This window comes from Orcinus orca, chromosome 3 (genome assembly GCF_937001465.1).
Source record: "Orcinus orca chromosome 3, mOrcOrc1.1, whole genome shotgun sequence".
Classification (NCBI taxonomy): Eukaryota; Metazoa; Chordata; class Mammalia; order Artiodactyla; family Delphinidae; genus Orcinus; species Orcinus orca.
In genome coordinates, this window is record NC_064561.1 from 68015241 (window position 1) to 68033290 (window position 18050).

At 48.9% G+C, this 18050-nt stretch overlaps 4 protein-coding genes across 10 annotated transcripts in view; 2 read left to right on the forward strand and 2 right to left on the reverse strand.

Annotated features, from left to right (window-relative positions):
- Window positions 1-17: 17 nt before the first annotated feature.
- NDUFA2 (NADH:ubiquinone oxidoreductase subunit A2) lies at window positions 18-1825 on the forward strand. The gene is made up of 3 exons (XM_004280269.4): window positions 18-176; window positions 298-404; window positions 1625-1825. The coding sequence occupies exons 1-3, from the start codon at window positions 76-78 to the stop codon at window positions 1714-1716; spliced, it is 300 nt and encodes a 99-aa protein (XP_004280317.1). The 5' UTR covers window positions 18-75; the 3' UTR covers window positions 1717-1825.
- A 70-nt stretch (window positions 1826-1895) lies between these two features.
- TMCO6 (transmembrane and coiled-coil domains 6) lies at window positions 1896-7366 on the reverse strand. Of its 7 annotated transcripts, none has more exons than XR_004477133.2 (12): window positions 7193-7365; window positions 6946-7058; window positions 5298-5413; window positions 5008-5191; window positions 4645-4749; window positions 4383-4468; window positions 4034-4150; window positions 3706-3817; window positions 3405-3591; window positions 3167-3261; window positions 2588-2727; window positions 1896-2340 (listed from the first exon to the last, which is right to left on the reverse strand). XR_004477133.2 is itself a non-coding variant. In XM_033406626.2 (12 exons), the coding sequence occupies exons 1-12, from the start codon at window positions 7275-7277 to the stop codon at window positions 2227-2229; spliced, it is 1359 nt and encodes a 452-aa protein (XP_033262517.1). In that variant the 5' UTR covers window positions 7278-7365; the 3' UTR covers window positions 1896-2226. The 7 variants fall into 7 exon arrangements, 6 of the variants coding, with proteins under 6 accessions (XP_033262517.1, XP_004280318.1, XP_033262515.1 ...); XM_033406626.2 differs by having other exon boundaries at window positions 2588-2755; window positions 3405-3468; XM_004280270.4 differs by having other exon boundaries at window positions 2588-2755; window positions 7193-7364.
- A 3870-nt stretch (window positions 7367-11236) lies between these two features.
- Window positions 11237-18050, reverse strand: part of LOC101269654 (probable UDP-sugar transporter protein SLC35A4) — a 28651-nt gene continuing 21837 nt past the window's right edge. The window contains exon 3 of the mRNA XM_049708362.1: window positions 11237-12353. The gene's annotated coding sequence lies outside the window, so the exon portion shown is untranslated. The remainder of the gene's footprint in view (window positions 12354-18050) is intronic.
- Window positions 13921-17231, forward strand: CD14 (CD14 molecule). The gene is made up of 2 exons (XM_012536923.3): window positions 13921-14469; window positions 14559-17231. Exons 1-2 carry the CDS (start codon window positions 14467-14469, stop codon window positions 15672-15674), a joined length of 1119 nt encoding a protein of 372 aa, XP_012392377.1. The 5' UTR covers window positions 13921-14466; the 3' UTR covers window positions 15675-17231.

Below are 18050 nucleotides of genomic sequence, written 5' to 3' on the forward strand. Positions count from 1 at the left end.
CTGGAGCGTCCGCGGCTGGTCTGATAGGATCACTTGGCCGGAAGGTCTAGGGCGGATGATTTGGTATTAGCCGAGATGGCGGCTGCTGCAGCGAGTAGGGGGATCCGTGCCAAATCGGGCCTCCGTGAGATTCGTATCCACTTATGCCAGCGCTCGCCCGGAAGCCTGGGAGTCAGGTGAGGCGCGGCCCGGTGAGGCGGCGGGCTTCGGGACGCCGGGGTCACGACCTCGACCTCCCGGGTGTTTGAGGAGGCCCGCGCCCACACCGCACGCACGGTGCTCTTTTCGGCCTTGCAGGGACTTCATCGAGAAACGCTATGTGGAGCTGAAGAAGGCGAACCCCGACCTGCCCATCCTAATCCGCGAGTGCTCCGATGTGCAGCCCAAGCTTTGGGCCCGCTACGGTGAGCAGAGGACGCCGGGGACCTGAGACCCCGGTGGAGGAACAAGGGTTCGAGAAAAGAAAGGGCCGCCCAAGGTCACACAGAAACCTGTTCAGGAACTAAATTCGGACTTGCTGTTGACCTCGTTGCAGATAAGGAAATATACATTCGCAGGGTTACAGGATGCTTTGTGTCCCAATAACATCTATGTGGAGGCGGGCCCCGTCCTGCATAGGGATCAGGAGCTGTCGTCTTTGTAATTCAGAACAGGCTTCAGATAGGGGAGAAGGGATGCTGGTCCAGTCCATCAGTGTAGGTCCTTCCAAATTGTGTGGTCAGTGCCGGTCCAGACAGAGTGTGAGAATCTCAATAGTAAAAATCTAAAATAATGACTGTGTCGAGCACTTACTGCTAGGCCCTGTGCTGAGTGCTTTCCTGCCTAAATCTCATTTAACCTTAATTAATATGAGGGGTGAATTCTTTGGTTATTCAGCTAGTATGTATAACAGGGTTGAGCTTCTACCTCTGTTCCCCCTTCCTAGACTGCACTTCTGCCAGACTTCCATGGCTGGCTCTTTGTTATAATTCAGATTCCTCAAAAAGGCATTCCCTGGCCAGTTATGTAACATTGCCCCTTTACCCTATACAATTTTACCACATACTTTTTAATATATTACCTATGTGTCATTTTACCACAATTTGAAAATTACTGTCATGTTGTCTGACACATAGGGACACACAATAAGTATTTATACTTACTGAATAATGGTATTTTTAATCACGGCTTTTAACTAAACCTCACCCTAGCAATGTCTGGAGGACGGCAGGGAGTCACACCCAAGGCAGATCCATTATAACAGTGGACAACTGCAGTATGCCATGCACTAAACATTGTTTGGAGGAGGAACAAAGGTTTTCCTCCCAAAAGCCAGTAGACTAGAGAAGGAGATGGACACAAATAACTTTAGTTTAGATGAACAATGGGAGCCACTGAATGGGTACCATTAAAAGGCAGGCTCATGTAATACACTGCTCACAATGGTTAATAATAAATGCCTACCATGCCCCTTAAAACGTTCCTGAAACACTTTCCTTCCCATTATGACCGCCCAGAATCAGCCGAAATTCTACTACCCTTCCTATCCTACCAAGACTGTAAGTTGAAGACAGAGACCTTTTATTATACTTTGGTAGCCCGTACAGTGCAGAGTGGATACTTAATCACCTCCCTCTCTCTTCAGCATTTGGCCAAGAGAAGAATGTCTCTTTGAACAACTTCAGTGCTGATCAGGTAACCAGAGCCCTGGAGAATGTGCTACGTGGCAAAGCCTGAAGCCTCCACTGAGGATTAAGAGCAAGAGCCCCAGAGCCTGAGCTCTGCTGGACTGAGTACAATGTGGAGAAATGTGTTCTGTTCTTTATAAAGCTTGTGCTGAAAATGCTGTCTCAGGATGTTCTGTTTCTCATTCCACCGACTACCCCTTATTGTGCAATCAAATGAGGCAAAGCAGCTGAATATAAAAATAAAACTTATTTTATTCCATCCCATGAAAAGCCACCAGCTGCTGAAGAAAAAAAAAAAAAGAAAGAAAGAACAAGAAAAAAGGAGATTCTATGGACCCAGCTTAAGTAGGCCACACTGGGTTCCCTCTGGTCCTCCCGCCTGGACATTGCTGGGTAAAACAGGAGGAGCTGGGATCCAGAGATCTTGACTTAGGCTTAGGTGTGGGAGCAGAGAGCATGATGTCATTATGGTTCTAAACCTCCCAAAGGGGCTCTGTGGGCCAGGAAGCTGGGGAGTGGGGGAGATGGGGAGTGGAGTACATGACTTTGAGAAGTCAAGTCACCCATGAAGAGCTGTCTGCTGGAGAGCATGCACACGATCCTGGAGCTGTGCTACCTCCTCATGCCTTTGTAGGGCCTGCAGCCCTGACTGCTGCAAGAAGGCCTGGGCAGCCTGAGAGCAGGGAAGAAAAGGATTCAACACTGGGTCCCTCAGTGCTAACACGCAATTACCACAGCCTTATGGGTTAGCCCACCTCTTGGAAGAATGCATTCCCAACAAGAGTATGGAAGTTCAGACCTGGAGCCCACATAGGCTAGCCAGGCCCAGAGCAATGACTAAAGTTACTGGAAGGAAAGGGGCCATGGTGAGACCAGAGGCTTCAGAACAGAAGGATTGGGGACTAAGGCCAGAAACCCACCCCTGGCTGATAGAGGAACAGCAGTTGCAGCAGCTCCAAACTCTGGCCTACTACTTCAGTGTCAGAGAAGGCCAACGTGTCCAGCAAGGAGGAGAGCAGGGGCCCTGGCCATAGACGCTGACAGTAAGCAGGACCTTTCTCTGCAACGTTGCACAGAACCGTGAGCACCTGCAGACAGATATATGTACACAGTCCCCACAAACGATGAAAACCAAAGATTTTAACGATAGCTTCTGTGGAATGCTGACCACATGCCCAGGCACTGTGCCAAGCAGTTTTATATGCATATTCTGTAATCCCCTCAGCCACCCTCAGGTAGGATTACTATTCCCAATTATAAATGAGGAAACTGAAGCCTAAGGTGGTTAGTTGATTTGCCCAAGGTTAGTTACTAGTAAATTACAGTTCAGGGACTCACACCTAGACTGCCTGGTCTATGACTGATGGTCTGGCCCTGAAGCCATCCATACCACACCACCTGCCGGCTCTCAGCTAAGGGTACTTCTGAGGGCTCAGGGCTGCTCCCACTGTTTACACTTTGGTCACCAGACCTTGGACTCAAGTGACCCCAATACCTACCAACACGCTCACCACATTAGATACAGACAACAGGTGCAAGAGGGGCTCAATCAGATCCAGGGAGAGCAAGGAGGTGCAGAAACTAGGACTGTTTGCTGGAAGGGAAAATGTCAGGGTGAAGTTCCTCCAACTGGGGCATGAAACCAACCCACTCCCAATCCTACCCTTGTCAGCCCAGGCCATGAGGAATTATTCCCAGTATCTAAAGGCCCAGGCCTAGGCAGATTATGGTGCTTACCAGTGAGGTTGTTAAGGAGCCAGAGGCCCTCAGGAAGCAGGCTGGGCTGTTTCTGGAGGAGGAACTGCAGGAGGATAAATAAGGCTGCCACAACACGCTCATCTCGGAGCTGCAGTTGCCCTCCCACAGCCTCTGCTGCTGCCTCTGTTAGCAAGTTGCTTAGACACCGAAGCACAGGGCATGCCAGCTGCAAAGACGAGTTAGGGTTCAGGTTTAAGGAGGAAGGGGCAATCTGCACACTGGAGCAGGAGCTGAGTAAAAAGAAAGGTCACCCAGAGGTTGACCTGTCCTCTTCACCTACCAGCTCCAGTCCTGCATCCTCAGTTCTCTGGACAGCCCCAGCCAAGTCCAACAGCAGCAGCCCCAGGGTGGACAGAGCACCCTGGGTGATGAGCAGGGCATTGTTGACCTGGCTGGGCAATAGGAAGCAAGTAGTCACTACTCGGTCAATCCTACCTTTAAGGTGGCAAATGGCCTAGGTCTGTGGGTTTCCTGAGCTCCAAGAAGAGAGGACCATAAAACAAGGAAAACTCACCACAACAATTCCAGAAACCAAAGTTCAAAAACCTGAGTGTCATGGAAGGAAGCCCCAGGGGAGGTTTGTGGCACTTCCCCAATTCGCCTATTACCTGCAGATGATGTAGTGAAGGCACCAGGCAAACTCCACAGCCACTCCGAGGTTCAGCTTTGGGCCAGGTTGCAACAGTTGCAGCATATGTTGTGGGAGAGTGGAGCCCAGGACAGAGCTGTCAGTAGAAGCAGAGCTGTGAGTAGGAACCACAGAAGGCAAGATGCCAGTCACTCTTCCCAAACCCTGAGAGCAGGTGGGAAAGCATCCAAACCCAAAGCTCTTCCCAGTCAGGCACATGGGGTTGAAATGTGCAACAGCTTTGGAAACAAGATTCGATCAGGCATCAGGGGCTACACTACCAAGTAGGTCACACCTGCCTACACATCTGGAGACTCAATTTTACTTACGGGATGATCTTCTCTGGAGCTTCCTTAGCCTGCAGAAGCTGGGACAAGGCATATCCAAGAGCTTCCAGCACAGTCAGATGGGGAGACTAGAAGCAGACAGAGTAGGGATCTGACTCTGGAACCTAGGCCATAAGATTTCCTGAGACTTTCAACCCCTTAGCACAGGGCAGAGGCTGGAGCTGCCTACCCAAAGCAGGTGGGGCATGTGGAGAGACGTGAGGGGAGGGGTGCCCAGAGAGGAAGCAAGGAGGTGGATACTTACCTGGATGCAGGCAGCCAAGGCCGGAACAATGCCCTGTGGCAGGAGCTGCCTTCTCACAGCCTCACTCTCCACAATCAGGTTACCCAGTGTATACAGACAGAGCTCCTGAGAGCAGGACAACAAAAGCACTGGGCTTGGCCTGTCTCAGGCCAGGGTGGGGTAGGGGTGGGAGTGGGGAAGCTGGAGCATACCTGTCCTTGAGGATCGGGGCACAGGGGAATGGGAGATGATGGGTGTGTGTATGGCTGGGGGCATCAGGAGAAACAGGTTTTCCTCTTTTGCCTACCTGCCAGCTCAAACTGGACCCAAAAGCACAATTTTTAAATCCAAACCAAGAACAAGGTAGGAAGGGGCAGGGCTTACTATAAAGTCTGAGCTGTGACCGGAGAGGTAGGTGAGAAGGTAGGAAGTGGCTGGCAGGCAGGCCTCAACTACTGCAGACTGCTCAGAGTGAGAGAGCTCATGAAGGCACCGAGCCGCCTCAAGCTGCAGCAGGGCCTGGTTGCTGGTCAGGAGCCCGACTAGGGTCCGAATGCTGCCCTCCAGCCTACATGAGTGAGCACCAGAGCCCTGCTCAGCCAGTGGCCCATCCCCCCCACACTCCTGTCCACCCCTCAGAGACCCAGCCACACACTCACACCACCCGCACTGACCTGATGAAGGTCTGTTGCGTCTCAGGGCGCTGCAAGCCTCGCCGAAGGCTGACCAGAGCCCCCTCTCTCTCCTTTTCCTCTGTCCCCCGCTGGGCTAACTGCAGGAACTGCTGGATCTGGAGCCCAGGGCAGGGAGAAGAGAGATGGCAACATATAGTTGCCAGAAAGCAAGGCACGAGTTCTGCTCTGCCCACTTCAGCTGTGAGCCCTTCAATATGGCACTATTCCTAGAACTCATCATTCACAGTAATATGGCCAATAAGTGTCAACCTTGCAGTAGAGTGGACAGAAGAGGGAATCAGAACTGGGTTTAATACAAGCCCTGCCACTTACGCTACAGGGGACTAAACCCCAGTTTCTCACCTGAGAAAAGAGCATAACATCTACTCTGCCTTTTTACTGTGTTATTTCAAGGATAACATTTAAACCTCTCAGCCTGACGCAACCTATCCCTCTAGCGACTCTCCCCAAGCAACCGACACTGCAACAACACTGCGCATCACATGACGTGTTTTTTAATGCTTCCAAGCTTTCGCATAATCTATTCTTTCTGCCTGGAATACCCTCCCCAGGTCCTCCACTTCCTTTAGATTTCTGCTCTCACTGCCTCTGGGAAGTTAGCTCTTTCTGGCTCCCTTTGGAAGACTCAGGGGTTTCTATTGTGCCTCATGTTTCCTTCATGACAGGTAGGAGCACATCTGTCTCCTTCAATGGGTTGTGAACACGTCAAAGAAAGGGACTCTCTCTTCATCTTTCTGTACCTCAGTACCCAGCATAGGTGCCTTGGTATAAAGTAAGCACACAATGAATAAATGGTATAACCTAGGTATAAGTACTTTGTAAACTATATATGTAAACATAATATAAACAGGGGATACCCAATGCTTGCTGAATGAATAAATGAGCTGAAAGAAATTCTTTCGTTCACTTATTCCATAAATACTGAGCATCTACTATATGCCAGATACTGTATAGGCATCTGAGTTTTCAATGATGACAAATAAGATAAGGTCCAGGTTCCTGTGGATTTAAAGTCTAGTTGGAGAAACGGTAACAAGCAAACAATTAGTATGATTAATACTCTGCAGACCCACTTTAGATGCAGCAAATGCAAAGGCCTTGAGACAGGAAAGAGCCTGGTATATTGTTCCAAGAACTGAAAAGAGGACAATTTGTCTGAAATGAGTGAACTGATAAGGTTGGAAGTAGCAGAGGTTAGACCATGCTGGACTGTGTAGATCACAGGAAGGATTTTGGTCTCTGTGTTTTTAAAAGACGCATCTGACTGATGTATAGAGAATTAACTTGAGGAGGCAAAATTTCTGCAGATGACCTGTTAGGAGGCTGCTGTTAAGTATTCAGAGAAGAGGGTGGTGGCGATCGTGATGGCAACGCCATTTAAAAGACTCCACAGCTCTTTAGGAGGTTAAAAAAAAAGTGGGGGCGGGGGAGCTAGGACTTGATGATGTATTGATGTGGGGATGAGGGATAGAGTTGTCGAGGATGATTCCCTGGTTTCCGGCTTGGCCCACTAGACGGAAGGAGGTATTGAAGGGACCAAGTTCAGGTTTGGGGGCGGACCTCGAGTACAAGAGAAGGTATTTGCCGCTACCTGGTGTGGATCTCACCAAGCACCCTGCCCCCTCACCTCGGCTTCCCCGAAGATCATGGCCACACATCCCTCCTCGGCTTCCTCCAAGGCTTCGTCTCTCAGCAGCCTCTTGCTGACCAGCTGCTGCTCTCTCCGTGCCTTCCGCAGTGCTGGGAGCAAAGGAGCCGCTTGATCATGGGAGGGGCACCCAGGACCCAGAACCCATCTCCAACCCTGGAAGCCTCCTCACCCCTACTCCGACCGCCATACCCTCATCCTCCCGTGTTCCCTCGCCCGCCCGCACCTGCCTCCCGCTCCCGCCGGCGGCACCGTAGCTCCTCCACCCCGCAGCATAACGGCTTGAGGCGGCCCCGCTGTCGGCTCCACATGCTGGAACTGGAGTAAACCTGCACCAGAGAGAACGCAACAGGGCCCAGGAGCCTAGAAGATGGTACGGACTGCGCAGCCGCAGCGTAGAGCGGAAGGGGAGGTCCAGTGGGCAGGGCATGCCGTGAAGTGAAGGAGGGGCGGGACGGGGCGGGACGGGGCGGGACGGGGCGGGACGGGGCGAAGGTTAGAGGAGGAGTGGGATCTCTAGACCAACGAATTCCAGATAGCTGCCCCTTCCCTTGGCCTCCGGCTTCTCGGCTTCCGATCTAGTAAAGGAAGTAACCCAACCTCGACCCGGACAGCCCCAGGCCCCTAGCGTCACCTTCCACTTAGCAGACACAACCTACCCACCCCTAACAGATTCTAAACGAACATTCAAAACTACCCCGAGTTCTAGGAAGATGTCGAACGCCATTTCACTAATAACACGGCTCTCAGTGATGAAAGCTGGCTAACCCCTGGAAGTGCATTACCTTATTGAATGTTCGCCATGACAATTATCCTCATTTATCAGGTGAGAAAAAGGAAACAAATTCAATTATGTGTCACTGTTCTGGGTAAAAGTGAACCGCAAGGGCGTCCCTGGTGGCGCAGTGGTTAAGAATTTGGCTGCCAATGCAGGGGACACGGGTTCGAGCACTGGGCCAGGAAGATCCCACATGCCAGGGAGCAACAAAGCCCGTGCGCCACAACTACTGAGCCTGCGCTCTTGAGGCAGAGAGGCACAACTACTGAGCCCACGTGCCACAGCTGCTGAAGCCTGCGCACCTAGAGCTCGTACTCCGCAACAAGAGAAGCCACTGCAATCAGAAGCCCGCGCACCGCAACAAAGAGTAGCCCCTGCTCGGTGCAACTAGAAAAAGCCCGTGCACAGCAACGAAGACCCAACGCAGCCAAAAATAAATAAATTTATTAAATAAATAAAAATTTAAAAAATACTTTAAAAAAGTGAATGGCATTATTTTCAGGATAAAGTAGTTCTTTCATCAAATTTTGAGCGCCACTAATCTAGTAGGTACTGGGGAAACTGGTGAATTAAAAACTGTTCTCCAGGGGCTTCCCTGGTGGCGCATTGGTTGAGAGTCCGCCTGCCGATGCAGGGAACACGGGTTCGTGCCCCGGTCCAGGAAGATCCCACATGCCGCGCAGCGGCTGGGCCCGTGAGCCATGGCCGCTGGGCCTGTGCGTCCGGAGCCTGTGCTCCGCAACGGGAGAGGCCACAACAGTGAGAGGCCCGCGAACCGCAAAAAAAAAAACACAAAACCAACAACAACTGTGCTCCAGGGAATTCCCTGGCGTCTAGTGCTTAGGACTCGGTACTTTCACTGCCATGGCTCCAGGTTCAATACGTGGTCGGAGAACTAGATCCCGCAAACAAACAAAAACTGTGTTCCATACCCTCAAAATCTGAATTGTGGCCAACTAAGCCCTACATGGTCTAATCCCTGTATACCTCTCCAGCCTTACCTTACTCATCCCTCCTAGGATCTTTGTTCCCTAAATAAGCCCTGCACTTTTTGTCTTCTGGGCTTTTGCACAGGCTGTTCCACTGCCTAGAGCCCTGTCTCTGCCACCCCACCCTCACTACAACCAGCACTCTTCCCTTAATTAACACTGTCCTCGAGATCTCCAGTGTCCCCTACTCAGAACTACTGGACCACTGCCCCCGTTATGAGAACATATAGCACCGTACGCTTCTCCTTCATAACTCTTTTCACAGCTGACATTAAGTTACAGTGTAAGTGTTTAACGTTGTCTCCTCCCAAACCGCCTTCACAGCTCCAAGAGAGTAGAGTCCTGGTAGCACTTAAGGACTTTTATTGAGGGAATTCCCTGGTGGTCCAGGGGTTAGGACTCCACGCTTTTAGTGCCAAGGGCCCGCGTTCAATCCCTCGTGGGGGAATAAAGATCCTTCAAGCTGTGAGGCCAGGAAAAAAAAAAAAAGTTAAAAAGAATTCTCACTGAGGCCTCTAATCTTTAGAAAGCTACTACTTAGGGCTTCCCTGGTGGCGCAGTGATTGACAGTCCGCCTGCTAATGCAGGGGACATGGGTTCGTGCCCCAGTCCGGGAAGATCCCACATGCCGCGGAGCGGCTAGGCCCGTGACCATGGCCGCTGAGCCTGCGCTTCCTGAGCCTGTGCTCCGCAACGGGAGAGGCCACAACAGTGAGAGGCCCGCGTACCGCAAAAAAAAAAAAAAAAAAAAAAAAAAAAAAGAAAGCTACTACTTAGACAAATGTGCAAGTAAGAACAAATCCAGGAATGGGAACTGTTCTTCAAACCCATTTCCTTCCCTTTAATTTAATTCCACCTCTTGGAGTCAATTGATGAAGTCTTTGATTTCTTCCACAAAACATCTAGTTAAATATCTGCAGACCATCATCCTGTTCTCCATATCTTCTCTTCAGGTCCAGCATCCATCCAGCCTCTGGACAGCCACTTATTGAGCACCATTTATTCATTTAACTTTATTATTATTATTTTTTTATTTTGGCCGTGCAGCTTGAGGAATCTTAGTTCCCCCACCAGGGATCGAACCCGTGCCCCTTGCAGTGGAAGCGCAGAGCCCTAACCACTGGACCACCAAGGAATTCCCTGAGCACCATTTATTAATGCACCGTGCTCTGGCTGGGGATAGGATCTGGGTCTTGTCCCCTTCCTCATGGGGCATGCTGGCTTCTAACACCTACATCTTTCTCCTGGTTGGGAAGATAAGGCAAGTTCCCAGGAAAAATCTGTGCTCTGCCCAGAGTGTCTGCTCAAATAGTTACAGCTGCCCAAGCTGTTTTTTATTTGGGGTTTTTGTTTGTTTGTTTGTTTTTGTTTTTTGCACTTATCTGTCTGGCGATTCTGTTAATCCTGTAAGAAACAGCCCCATGTTCTCTCTACTACAAGGCTAGCTGTTCCTTTCTCTAGAGCTCCCCCAAGTCCTTGTCTCCTCTGTAAGAGTCCTCTTCACTATGGACTGTAGTTCTGCATCTGCATTTGCCTCCCGCACCTACTAGAGTACTTGAGGAACCATGTGATGGTCACATCAGCATCCCAGGGCTTGGCATTTAGCGCTGGCACTTGGTTTAGACAAACGATAGATATTTTTTGAATCAAGATGTTAGTTGGGGACCTTTGCAGAAACATTATTGCCCCTCTTAGCTTGGACCCCTCATGCAGAGTGTCTCCCCTAAGGTGATGGAATTTTTTAACCATTTTTAAAAAATTGAAGTATAGTTAACTTACAATGTTGTGTAATATATATATTGGGTTGGCCAAAAGGTTCGTTCGTTTTTTTCCGTAAGATGGCTCTAGTAGCACTTAGTTGTCTTTAACTTCATTCAAAATGATTTTGTTAGATTGTATGTGACAGCTGTCATATCAGCATGCATTTTAAAAAAGAGTTATCGATATTGGTGAATTTTTGTGTAGCCATTTTAATATTGAAGATGGAAGGAAAAAAGCAACATTTTTGGCATATTATGCTTTATTATTTTAAGAAAGGTAAAAACGTAACCGAAACGCAAAACAAGATTTGAGCAGTGTATGGAGAAGGTGCTGTGACTGATCGAACACGTCAAAAGTGGTGTGCGAAGTTTCATGCTGGAGATTTCTCACTGGACAATTCTCCACAGTCGGGTAAACCAGTTGAAGTTGATAGCGATCAGATCGAGACATTAATTAAAAACAATCAACTTTATACCACGCGGGAGATAGCCGACATACTCAAAATACCCAACTCAAGCGTTGAAAATCATTTGCACCAGCTTGGTTACGTTAATCACTTTGATGTTTGGGTTCCACATAAGTTAAGCGGAGGGAAAAGAAACTTCTTGACCACATTTCCGCATGCAATTCTCTACTTAAACGTAATGAAAACGTTCCGTTTTTAAAACAAATTGTGATGGGCGATGAAAAGTGGATACTGTTAGGTGAGCCGACATGGGTTGTGAAAGAATTCACAGAAATATTAACAACGGAAGAAAAGAAAGTTTTTATTCCTCCACTTTCCAAGGGAGGAAAGGGGCCAGACACATAGGGTGGCATTGGCCCCAAAGGGTGGGGTTTGAATCTTTTATTAGGCTTCAAAGGGCAAGGTGCAGCAAAAGGAGGTGGGTTCATGTATATTCTGGTCCACAGCAGTACCGGGGCTGGCTGTGTGTCTATAGGATGTGGTTTTTCAGAGAATAGACTTGCAGTCTTCAGTAATTTTCCAGGTCTCGGGTGTCTGAAAGAGACTTAATAGGTGCCCTTGACAGGTATTACTCCATTTTGAATCATGTTAGGTGGGTTTACAGATACTGTACAATAACGTGGAATGGAAGAGATTGTGGGTCAAGCGAAATGAACACCACCAACCACACCAAAGGACGGTCTTCATCCAAAGAAGGTGATGTTGTGTATATGGTGGGATTGGAAGGGAGTCCTCTATTATGAGCTCCTTCCGGGAAACCAAACGATTAATTCCAACAAGTACTGCTCCCAATTAGACCAACTGAAAGCAGCACTCGACAAAAAGCATCCGGAACTAGTCAACAGAAAACGCATAATCTTCCATGAGGATAACGCAAGACCGCATATTTCTTTGATGACCAGACAAAAACTGTTACAGTTTGGCTGGGAAGTTCTGATTCATCCTCCATATTCACCACACATTCACCTTCGGATTTCCATTTATTTCGGTCTTTACAAAATTCTCTCAATGGAAAAAATTTCAGTTCCCTGGAGGAATGTAAAAGGCACCTGGAACAGTTCTTTGCTCAAAAGATAAAAAGTTTTGGGAAGACAGAATTATGAAGTTGCCTTAAAAATGGCAGAAGGTAGTGGAACAAAAGGGTGAATATGTTGTTCAATAAAGTTCTTGGTGAAAATGAAAAAATGTGTCTTTTATTTTTACTTAAAAACCGAAGGCACTTTTTGGCCAACCTGGTAGATATATATATTTTTTTCAGATTCTTTTCCATTATAGGTTATTATAAGATACTGAATATAGTTCGTGTGCTATACAGTAGGTTCTTGTTGTTAGGGTGATGGAATTTCCTGAGGAGCCAGGCTTCAGTGGCCTGAGTCTTCTGAATGCAGAGACTCTGATGAAGAAAATAACAATGAAGGGCTATTGTTACAACCTTAGCCGTAGAGCTGGGATTCCAAGCTTTTTTGTCTGACTGCAGAGTCAGTGTATTTCACACTGAACTATACTCGTATCTTGGTCCTCAGGGATGTCCCAGTGACATGGTCTGGCCTTTAGGCATGGCTTAGGGTATTAGAACATGCCCAACAGGACACACAGGGAGCAGTGTGGTCCAATGGGGCTTCCTCGTTTGGATTGTGGACAGATGTAGCTACTTCTGGAAAAAGGGAAGTGAGAATTCAAATGTTTTTCATGTAGCTCTTTGCCCAGAAATCCAGAAGTTCAGACTTGTGAGGGCTGTTTTAAAAGCATAGCCCTTCTAAAATTGAGGGCAGTCATCAATTAGATCCCTTGAACTGTAACTTGCTTAATAAATAATATCGTGTAACCTGCCTTCACCTATCAAGCTTGCCTTAATTGTTCCTGCAAATTACATACCCTCATGTAGCTTACACAATATGTCACAAGACTCCTTTAACTGCCCCTCTGTGGATAACACCTCTGACATATGGGTTGCTATAGTAACGGTTCCTTAAGTTGATTTTCAGGAACTTAGAGTCAGCTCTTGCCAGGTTGTGTTCCAGCTGATTAAGACTGCTTGGAACCACTGACCCTCCAACTGGGCCTGTGCGAGTGTTGGATGGATGGCCTTTTGACATCAGAAGGCCAAAACTTCACCCTCAGATCATGCTAATGCCACCACTTTCTGAACATGCATCCCATGAAGAAGGATGTAACTCAGATACACCTGAGCAGAATACTGATTACCTCACCTTTTTCCTGTCCCCAATCACCTTCCCCTGTACCTCCAACCACCCTATACCCTTCACCCATAAATATCCCAAGCCCCTTGCCTTCAGGGAGGTGAATCTGAGACTTGTTCTCCCTGCTCCTCACTTAGATGCCTTGTGAATAAACTCTTTCTCTGCTACAAACCAAAGCATCTCATCTCAGTGTTTGGCTTACTGCCTGTTGGGCAAACAAACCTGGTTTGGTAACAATTCCCACCCTCTGGGACACTTGCTTTTTTTTCTTGACAAAGCAGTTGAGTTACTAATTAATCCTCTTTCAACATAGGTCCAGCTTTTCATTCCTAGGGCATAGGAATTGTCCTGGGGAAAGGGCAGGAGATAGCTAGGTACAAGTGGGAAAATTATATTTAGGAATATCTCATTTCTCAAATTTCAGGGTGGGGAAGTGGAAACTAAGAGAGCGAGGGACTTGGCCAATGTGTCTCTGTTAAACACATAGACTTCTCTACTTTTAAGAAAGCTATCACTTTAAAAAATTGTGAGGGGACTTCCCTGGCGGTCCAGTGGTTAAGACTCTGCTCTTCCAATGCAGGGGGCACGGGTTTGATCCCTGGTCGGGGAACTAAGATGCCACATGTCATGCGGCCAAAAAAAAAAAAGCTATTATTTCTTAATAAACAAATTTAAAGAACAAGTCAGCAAAAAAAAGGAGGGTGGGGGAGCTATTCCTCAGACCAACTTCCTTCTCTTGAACCTAATTCTAGCCCTTGGAGTCAATAGATGAAGTTTGCAATCTCTTCCACAAAATATCCAGTTAAATACCTTAGGATATTCAGGGAGTTGGACTTGGGTGACAGGAGGTTAACAGTAATTACCAAGACTAGGGAAAATTAAGGAACTACCGGGGTTGAGTCACTGGGCTATAGGCAGGGGACGTGAGAGTCCTGGCCTGAGGCAGTGAGGACCTTCCTTTCCCCATCCCAGACAAGGCTGGGGGCGCCTGAGTCATCAGGGCACTGCCTGAGGCAGAGTGCCCTAGACACCTTGCAAGATACTTCCTGTTATGGCTCCTCTCCTGGCAAAATCATTCACTGCAAAATTTCCTAGGACAGCGGATGGGGTGGTTGGGAGGAAGAAATGTGGGGAGTGGCAGGGTTCAAAGAGGAGGGAACGGAGTGACATCCCAGGGTTACATAAACTTTCAGAGGCTGCCAGAGGGTAAGGACAGATAAGTTTGTGGAGCCTGGAAGCCGACGAGAGCCGCTGTAAAGGAAAGAAGCCAGGCGGGGAGGCAGAGGTTCTTAGGACCTATCGACCATGGTGAGTGTATGCTCTTGGGGCCGAAGGAGGGCTACTCGGGGAACCTTAGGGACCGGCAGGATCCGCCCTGACCTCCGCTGTCTTCGCAGGTGTGCGTGCCCTGTCTGCTGCTGCTCCTGCTGCCAGTGCTACGTGTGTCTGCGGCCACACCAGAGCCCTGCGAGCTGGACGAAGATGATTTCCGCTGCGTCTGCAACTTCACGGATCCGAAGCCTGACTGGTCTAGCGCCATGCAGTGTATGGTTGCTGTCGAGGTGGAGATCCGTGGCGGCGGCCACAACCTGGAACAGTTTCTAACGAGCGCCGACGTCGACTTGAAGCAGTACGCTGACACGATCAGGGCTCTGCGCTGGCGGCGGCTCACGTTGGGCGCTGCCCAGGTTCCTGCTCTGCTTCTGGTCGCCCTTCTGCGTGCTCTCGGTTACTCCCGGCTCAAGGAACTGACGTTTGAGGACCTGGAGGTAACCGGCCCGATGCCGCCGCCGCCTCTGGAAGCCACTGGACCTGCGCTCTCCACCCTCAGTCTCCGTAACGTGTCGTGGGCAACAGGAGGTGCCTGGCTCGGCGAACTGCAGCAGTGGCTCAAGCCTGGTCTCAGGGTACTGAACATCGCGCAAGCACACTCGCTTGCCTTTGCCTGCGCACAGCTCCCCACCTTCCAGGCCCTCACCAGCCTAGACCTGTCTGACAATCCTGGACTCGGCGAGCGCGGGCTGATTGCGGCTCTCTGTCCGCACAAGTTCCCGGCCCTCCAAGGTCTAGCGCTACGCAACGCGGGGATGGAGACGCTCAGCAGCGTGTGCGCTGCGCTGGCGGCGGCGAGTGTGCAACCCCACCGACTAGACCTCAGCCACAACTCGCTGCGCGCCACCGCCCCGGGCGCTACCTCGTGTGCCTGGCCCAGCGCACTGAGCTCTCTCAACTTGTCGTTCGCGGGGCTGGAGCAAGTGCCTAAAGGACTGCCGCCCAAGCTCAGCGTGCTTGATCTCAGCTGCAACAGGTTAAGCAGGGCGCCGCGGCCAGACGAGCTGCCCGAGGTAAATAACCTGACACTGGACAGGAATCCCTTTCTGGATCCTGGAGCCCTCGAGTACCAAGAAGACCTGAAGAGCTCCGGTGTGGTCCCAGTCTGTGCACGTTCCGCCTTGACCATGGGGGTGTCAGGAGCCCTGGCACTGCTTCAGGGAGCCGGGGACTTTGCCTAAGGCCCAGTGGAGAAGGGGGAGAGGAATTAATTGGCTCAGATTGTCCTGGCTCTGGGAGAGCCTCGTCAGGACATCTCAACCAACCAACCCTCTGCCCCATCTTCATTAAAATCTTAAACAGCGGGTCCATGACATTCACTCAACAGACATTTACTGGGCACACTGCTGGATAGCGAATCCATTATACTTAAACTTTCTTCATCCTAACTCCCTAGAAACCATACCTGCCCTTACTTAGAAAAGAACTACAGGGGCAAAAGGGCAGGGAAAAGTCGCCTGTCTAGGGCTGTGTGGCAGAACCAAGGGTTTCTGCCCAATGCGGGCCTTCTGAACAGATTACTGGCACCTGTTAAAGGATGTTTGAATGGTAAACATGCCTAGGAGGATACAGAATGTTTCCTCTCTGGTGCATTTTCCAAGAGTCAGCTTCTCCCTTTCCAAGGTAATAAAACCCAGAGCCATTTGCTTATTTTCACTCTCTTTTTTTCCTCCAACCCCCAGTGAGGAGAGACAGCTATGCCACTTGTTCTACATAAGCTCTGAGTTTTATAATTTCAGGGTTCCTCTCCTGTAGCGTACAGCCCCTCTGCACACACAGGTACACTGGCTTTCGCTGTGTCATGTAATGGGGAGTTTGGGGTTGGGGAACTGATACAAGATGCTGTCATTTAACAGCCTGGCTCTGAACCAGAGATCTTGTGACTATGTTAGTATATGTGTGTATATTCGTTCTTTGATTTGCAAACAGGATAACACCTTAGACCCTTCACAGCTTCTCAGACCCCTACACAGGGCAATTAATAGTATACGTCCTCTGAACCACATTATCTCAGTGACCCAGGACATCAGCCAAGCAGCCAAGAGGTACTGTTCCTTCTAAGGGTCCCTTCTTCATTACATCAAGGAGGCAGCCACACCCAGCAGAGATCTAGGTATCTGCCTCCAGGGGGACCTCAAGAGGAGTTGGAGGAGGCATGTAAACATAGCCCTCCAGCCTGCCTCCCTCCAGTGTCCAGAACCACACAGATAGGAATGGAGAATGCAAATTAACATTGATGGGAGAGTTACACAGGTTATCAGACCATGGGCTCAAAGAGTCATAGGGGCAGCTAAATAAACTGCCAATCTATGTGAACCACACTGACTCCATTTTGTCACCTCCATCTTAGGCCCACAGTCTTGCCCCTCCCCTTTCTGCACAACTGAGCTTTAGTCTACTCACAAGGAGTGCACCCAAGCCAGATTACTTTCCTAACAACTTTTACTCTTGCCTTCATGTGATATGAAAACTGGAAGAATGCCTTTTTTGACACAGATGGTTAATGGTCATGAGACCCCCCCAGGAGGAAAAAGCCCCGGTTCCCTTGGATGCAGATGTGCATCTTACTTGGTAGTCAAATTCTGTTTTTCGCTTTGGCCCCTTTAAATCCAAGGTATCCCCTTCGCAGAGCGCCGCTGTGAATGCCTCTGGATCCTAGCTGTATGTAAGTTCACAATACGCATTATGTAATATGGCTGTATGTCAGTACGCACAATAAACTTCAAAATTGCACTTTATGGAGTTGCCTGCTTTGTTTTTTGGTCTCAAGGTTCTTTCTCAGTTCGGTAGATATTATTCAATATCTCTGCCTCCCAACACTTTTGCATGTGGATAGACAGTTTTCCCAATACCATTTTTTGAAAAGACATTAAATGGTCTTGGCATCCTTGTCGAAAATCATTTGACCATATATGTGAGGTTTTATTTCTGGGCTGTCTATTCAATTCTATTGGTCCATATATCTGGGGTTTTTTTGTTTTTTTTTTTTGCGGTACGCGGGCCTCTCTCACTGCTGTGGCCTCTTCCGTTGCGGAGCACAGGCTCCGGACGCGCAGGCTCAGCGGCCATGGCTCACAGGCCCAGCCGTTCCGCGACACGTGGGATGTTCCCGGACCGGGGCACGAACCCGCGTCCTCTGCATCAGCAGGCGGACTCTCAACCACTGCGCCACCAGGGAAGCCCCATATATCTGTTTTTATGCCAGTACCACACTGTTGTGGTTACCGTAGGTTTGTAATAGGTTATGAAATCACGAAGTGTGAGATCTCCAATTTTATTCTTTTTTTCAAGATTGTTTTGGCTCTTTGGGGTCCCTTGAGATTCCATATGAATCTTAGGATGGATTTTTCTATTTCTGCAAAAAATGCCATTAGATTTTGACAGGGATTTAATTAAATCTGTAGCTTGCCTTGGGGAGTGTTGATATCCTAATAATATTGTCTTCCGATCCATGAATATGGGATGATTTTCCATTTACTTGTGTCTTCTTTAATTCTTTCAGCAATTTTTGTAGTTTTCATTGTAAGTCTTTCATCTCTTCAGTTAATTTCTAAGTA

Excerpts from the sequence above, each read along its gene's own strand:
- NDUFA2 (XM_004280269.4), top strand. The coding sequence starts at position 76 with ATGGCGGCTGCTGCAGCGAGTAGGGGGATCCGTGCCAAATCGGGCCTC. Across the intron at positions 177-297 it reads CCCGGAAGCCTGGGAGTCAG|GGACTTCATCGAGAAACGCT; the intron begins GTGAGGCGCGGC and ends TCGGCCTTGCAG. Across the intron at positions 405-1,624 it reads CAAGCTTTGGGCCCGCTACG|CATTTGGCCAAGAGAAGAAT; the intron begins GTGAGCAGAGGA and ends CTCTCTCTTCAG.
- TMCO6 (XM_004280270.4), bottom strand. The coding sequence starts at position 7,277 with ATGTGGAGCCGACAGCGGGGCCGCCTCAAGCCGTTATGCTGCGGGGTG. Across the intron at positions 7,059-7,192 it reads CCGGCGGGAGCGGGAGGCAG|CACTGCGGAAGGCACGGAGA; the intron begins GTGCGGGCGGGC and ends CTTTGCTCCCAG. Across the intron at positions 3,818-4,033 it reads CTTCACTACATCATCTGCAG|CCAGGTCAACAATGCCCTGC; the intron begins GTAATAGGCGAA and ends CCTATTGCCCAG.